The sequence below is a fragment of the Chiloscyllium punctatum genome, chromosome 37, assembly GCF_047496795.1.
Source record: "Chiloscyllium punctatum isolate Juve2018m chromosome 37, sChiPun1.3, whole genome shotgun sequence".
Lineage (NCBI taxonomy): Eukaryota > Metazoa > Chordata > Chondrichthyes > Orectolobiformes > Hemiscylliidae > Chiloscyllium > Chiloscyllium punctatum.
This window is the reverse complement of record NC_092775.1, coordinates 53,985,453-53,991,452: the sequence shown is the minus strand read 5'-3', so window position 1 is coordinate 53,991,452 and position 6,000 is coordinate 53,985,453. Positions and strand designations below refer to the sequence as shown.

Below are 6,000 nucleotides of genomic sequence, written 5' to 3'. Positions count from 1 at the left end.
TGAGTGTGATTAAGACCAAAACAAAAACAAATTTCTGGAAAATCTCAGCAGGTCTGGCAGCATCTGTGAGAGAAATCAGAGTTAAAATTATGAGTCCAGTCACCCTTCTTCAGAACTGATGGCAGCTAGGGAAACATTTTCATGCAGAAAGGTTGGGGAGAGGGGTTAAGGTGGAGATGGCACCCAAAGAGAGCGAAGAGTTGCTCAGGCAAAGGAGTGCATAAAGATCACGCTACGAGAATGTATGGCTGCTAATGGGGACTATTAGTGGTTAACAATGGGTGGTGTGTAATAGCATTAAAAATGTGTTGCTGGAAAAGTGCAGCAGGTCAGGCAGCATCAAAGGAACAGGAGAATCAACGTCGATTCTCCTGTTCCTTTGATGCTGCCTGACCTGCTGCGCTTTTCCAGCAGCACATTTTTAAGCTCTGATCTCCAGCATCTGCAGTCCTCACTTTCTCCTAGTGTGTAAGAGCAGACCATGTGATAACAAGGTCTGGTGTGTAGAGATTGAGTTAAGGACGTGGGAGAAGGTGCCTCAAGACCTAAAATTGTTGAACTTGATATTGAGTCCAGAAGGACTGTGGAATTCTCAAGCGGAAAATGAGGTGCTGTTCTTCCAGCTTCACTGCAGCAAGCCTGAGACAGAGATATTGGCCAGGGAGCAGAGTGGTGTGTTGAAGTGACTGACAACTGGAAGCTGAAGGTCTTTTTTTGTGGACAGAACATCGATGTTCTGTGAAGCCATCACCCAGGCTACACTTCATTTCCCCAATATTGAGGAGAACGGCAATGGTTTTCAGCTGCAGTAGATGTTGATGGTCTTGTGCAGTTCCTGTTTTTAATTTCTGAACAACATTTAACACTTGAAGCAAAAGTGAGTGCAAGCTGCGAAATTGCACATTTGGTAGGGACAAGGAATTCAGTTATTGTCTTTTTAGCAACGTGTCAGTTATGCAGTAATTCTGCAGCTTGTGGTTCTGTTCGCTGAGCTGGGAATTTGTGTTGCAGACGTTTCGTCCCCTGTCTAGGTGACATCCTCAGTGCTTGGGAGCCTCCTGTGAAACGCTTCTGTGATCTTTCCTCCGGCATTTGTAGTGGTTTGAATCTGCCGCTTCCGGTTGTCAGTTCCAGCTTGTGCCCACCAGTTAGTACTGTTGAGGTGTATAATTGTGTAAAAAGTTCAAATTCAATACATTGCAGAACGAATAAACATGCAGATTTTCTGTCTCAGTGAGGGAGCTTTTCAAAAGGGTTCAGTGGAATCCAAGGCTGCCATGTGGTTTCCTGAGGTTAATGTTGAATAGATACCCTTTCTTGGGTGTAAATGTTTAATTTCTCATGACTGTTATTCACTCTCTTGCTTCTCACGGGTCCACTTGATTATGGTCTCAGGAGAGCGATAAAGGAAGATTAATTTGGCAAAAAGCTGCTCTTCCAGTTCTAACTCGCCCATCTCACGCACCAGGAAGATGTCAGTGCACAGCTTCAAGATTCGGTCAGGATTGGGCAGCTCTTCAAACATAATGGAGCGAGAGATCCCTTTGAAGAATTCTCGAACAAACTTTCCAATGACCAGCACTACAGACAGATACAGGCCAATGATCCTGAGGAGGAAGTGAGAGAAAATTACATGCCAGGAAAAGAACCAACTGTTATTAGTAAGCTGCAGAATATCTAACGATAGCCAGGGATAATAGTTTAAAGCAGAGGGGGCAAAGGTCCTGGAGTGTGTTTAGGAAATCTTTCTGCAACAGCACGTTTCCAGGCCTTTCAAAAAGGTGGTGTTGCTGAATCTCCAAGTGGATGAAAATGTCACTGGGGGAGCAATTAGGAGATAATGGTTATTGTACCATGAGGTTCAGTTTGGTTATGGCAAAGGACAAAGAACAACCATGAGTAAGAATCATTTAAATGGGGGGAAGCTAACTTCAGTAGGAGAACAACAGATCTGGGCTGAATGAACTGAAATTGGAGGTTGGCAGAAAACCATAATTGCTGAAAATAGGCTTATTTCAAAGAGGAGAAGATTTAGAGACAGTCCCTTAAAAGGGAAAGGTCGGCAAATTTCCAGAGAAAATAAAAGTTAAGATGAAGAAAAGTCTGCATATCACAGTTGTCAGGTAGAAAATACAACTGAGAACCAGGATGAATATCGAGGTTCAGAAGAGATGTACATAATGGAAAGAGACCCTTTGGTCCAACTTGTCCACGCCAACCATGTATTCTACGTTAATTAGTCCCACTTACCAGCACCGGGCTCATACTCCTCTAAACCCTTCCTATTCATATACCTATCCAGATGCCTTTTAAATGGTGTAACTGGGTGAAAAAGCAAATGAGAGAAGCAAAGAGGGAAAATTAAAAGAGATTAGAAGCTAACATAAAGGGAGATCCCATTCTATAAGAGGATAAATAAAAAATATACATATATAAAGTGTGATTATAGGATCAAGACATTTGGGAACCAAACGGGGATTTGCACATAGAGAAAGGGCGCACAGCTAAAATGTTAAATGAATGCTTTGCATCTCTCTTTACCGAGGAAGAGGAAGTAGTTCAGATACTGGATTTTATTTTAAAGAAATGGATATGGAGGAGGCATTGATTGTGCTGAAACTTGATAATGCATCAAAACCAGATGAGCTGCATCCAGGAATAGTTAGGGAGGTGAGAATGGAAATTACAGAGGCACTGCCCAAAAAGTTTCAGTCTTCCTTAGACTCACCCTGGTGCAAGGGGACTGCAGAACTGTAATCAATATATCCTTGTTCAAAAAATATAAGTCCAGCAACTACAGGCCAGTTAGTATCACTACAATGGCAGGGAAACTCCAGGAACAATGATTTGGGATCAAATTAACAGCCATGTGGATAAATGAGTTAATTAAAGAAAGCCAGGATGGATTTTTAAAACATAAATCGTATTTAGCTTACTTGCTGGAATCTTTTGAAGAGGTTGATGTCATGCGCAATAGGGTTCTAAAAGGTATTTGTTACAGTACCACCCACCAGATTTGTGAACAAAGTTAGAGCTCCTGGAATAAAAGAGACAGCAGCAACACATGGACGCAGCATTGGTTAAGTGACAGCAAACAGTAATGGTTAATGGATGTCTTTTGGGGTGGAAGAAGCTTTGTACCGGAGTTTCCCCAGGGATTAATGATGGAACCCTCACTTTTCCTGATATATATTAAGGACCAAGGTTTTGGTGTACAGAGCACAATTTCCAAGTATGGTACAAAGCCTGGAATCATTGTAAACGGTGAGGAAAATGTGGTGGATTGTTGAATACATGGCAGATGAAGTTCAGTGCAGAAAGTGTGAGATGATTCATTTTGATCAGGAGAACATGGAGAAACAGTATAAAGGGTACAATTCTAAAGGGAGTGCAGAAGCAGAGGGACCTGGGTGTATATCTGCATAAATTACTGAAGGTGGCAAGGCAGCTTGAGAGTGTGGTTAATAAAGTTTTGTTTTATTAATAGGGGCACAGAGTAAAAGAGCAAGGTGGTGAGGTTGAGCTTCAGCCTCAGCTGGAGTATTATGTACAGTTCTGGGCATTACACTTTAAGAAGGATTTGAAGGTGTTGGAGAATAGTTCCTCACCCCAGAACCATAGTAATGAAGATCGATTGCAAAAGTTAGAACTGTTTGAAAAGCACTATCTGAGAATGTGGTGGAGATAGGGTCAAATGAAGCTGTCAAAAGGAAATTTGGCAGTTACCTGAGAAGGAGCTGTGTATGGAGTTATGGTAGTTACCTGAGAAGGAGCTGTGTGTGGAGTTATGGCAGTTAAGGCAGTTACTTGAGAAGGAGCTGTGTGTGGAGTTATGGGGAGAAGCCAGGAAAATGAAATTCGATGAAATGCTCATTTGGAAAGCTGGTGCAGGCAAAATGGGCTGAATGGCCTCCTGTGCTGTAAGAATGCTGAGATTGCCAATTGATCCTCTACTACTTGATAGCAAACCAGCTGCCACATCAGTCTCCCTGTCACTGACCATACCTGCAGCAATTTTGGGAATGTTATTCATAATCTTAAAGACAGTTGTTAGCATAGAAAGTAGGAGCAGATGTAGGCAATTTAGTCCTTTGAACCTGCTCCACCGTTCATTATCATCATAGCTGATCATCAAATTCAATAGTCTGTTCCTGCTTTTCTTCCATATCCTTTGATCTGTGGTGGTGAATTCCACAGGATTATCACTTCCTGGGTGAAGACATTTTTCATCTCCGTTGTAAATGGTTTACCATTTCCTTAGACTGTGATCCCTGTAACTATACACGCGAAGCACCTGTGATACTTTGGACTTTCAGAAGGCTTTTGACAAACTACGTTTACTGCCTCTCCATCAACTCTACTAGTTAACCCTTGAAGGGTTCCAGTGGATTTTTCAAGAATGATTTCCCTTTTGCAAATCCATATTGACTCTGTCTGGTCTTGTTACTGTTTCCCGCTATTAATTATTTTATAATAATTCTATCATTTTCCCAACCACCAGTATCAGGCTGACTGGTCTATTGTATTTTCTGTCTGTGTCCCTTCTTAAATAGTGGGATTATATTAGCTATCCGCCAATCTGTAGAAACTGTTTCAGAGACTATAGAGTCTTGAACCACAAGTGCACCCACTATTTCTAAGGTCAGTTCCTTAAGTACAGGTAGTTCTCCTATAACATGCGTCTGTCTGTAATGTAAATTGTGAATTGATGACTTTTTTTAGTGAAGTGGCCACCTGTTTTCTGTTACGTGATTCTCATCCCCAGCACTCGGTGATGCGGAGGACTAGACTCTGCGGCAGCATCATATGATCAGTGCACTTTCTCGTGAAGAGCCCTGTGAAGTGTTTGTGCTAGTGGACTTGGAAAAGCATCATGAAAATATCTCTACAGGACAAGAAGCTGGGGGCAATCTATTAATTTAAAAACATAAAGAGTTGAGATAAAAGTGAAATCTCACTGAATTGACTAACAGTAAAAGGACAGTGTTAAGGAGCAGTTTGAAATTTAGCTTTATTGTTTGTATCAAGAGCTTGTTTCTCTCTATTTAAAAAATATATTCTGCAGACTCATGTGAATCTGTTTCAGTGACTCATCACCATTGTAACCAACTGCAAAAAAAACTAGCACAGTGGCTTGGACATGGTTAGTCAGCTGATCAGGGTGGTCAGAGTCAGGAAACTCTGCACATCGTGGGTAAGGGAGAGAAACGTAGGTGGCAAACTGTTACTTTTGTTGCATGTGTGGTGATGTGCTGAGGGGGTGAGTAGGCTGTACATTAGAGATTCAGGGTTAGATGTTAGCAAGGATGGGAAAAATGTTGCAGGAAATGGTGGGTGCATAGAACATAGAACATAGAACAATACAGCACAGAACAGGCCCTTCGGCCCACGATGTTGTGCCGAACTTCTATCCTAGATTAAGCACCCATCCATGTACCTATCCAAATGCCGCTTAAAGGTCACCAATGAATCTGACTCTACCACTCCCACGGGCAGCGCATTCCATGACCCCACCACTCTCTGGGTAAAGAACCTACCCCTGACATCTCCCCTATACCTTCCACCCTTCACCTTAAATTTATGTCCCCTTGTAACACTCTGTTGTACCCGGGGAAAAAGTTTCTGACTGTCTACTCTATCTATTCCTCTGATCATCTTATAAACCTCGATCAAGTCACCCCTCATCCTTCGCCGTTCCAACGAGAAAAGGCCGAGAACTCTCAACCTATCCTCGTACGACCTACTCTCCATTCCAGGCAACATCCTGGTAAATCTTCTCTGCACCCTCTCCAAAGCTTCCACATCTTTCCTAAAGTGAGGCGACCAGAACTGCACACAGTACTCCAAATGTGGCCTAACCAAAGTCCTGTACAGCTGCAACATCACCTCACGACTCTTGAATTCAATCCCTCTGCTAATGAACGATAATACTCCATAGGCCTTCTTACAAACTCTATCCACCTGCGTGGCAACCTTCAAAGATCTATGTACATAGACCCC

At 42.4% G+C, this 6,000-nt stretch overlaps 1 protein-coding gene across 1 annotated transcript in view; it reads right to left on the bottom strand.

The window, feature by feature from the left end:
- Positions 1-427: 427 nt before the first annotated feature.
- Positions 428-6,000, bottom strand: part of LOC140462783 (piezo-type mechanosensitive ion channel component 2-like) — a 423,249-nt gene continuing 417,676 nt past the window's right edge. Inside the window, exon 69 of the mRNA XM_072556051.1 lies at positions 428-1,607. Within this exon, the coding sequence (XP_072412152.1) occupies positions 1,349-1,607 (259 nt within the window). The 3' untranslated portion in view covers positions 428-1,348. The remainder of the gene's footprint in view (positions 1,608-6,000) is intronic.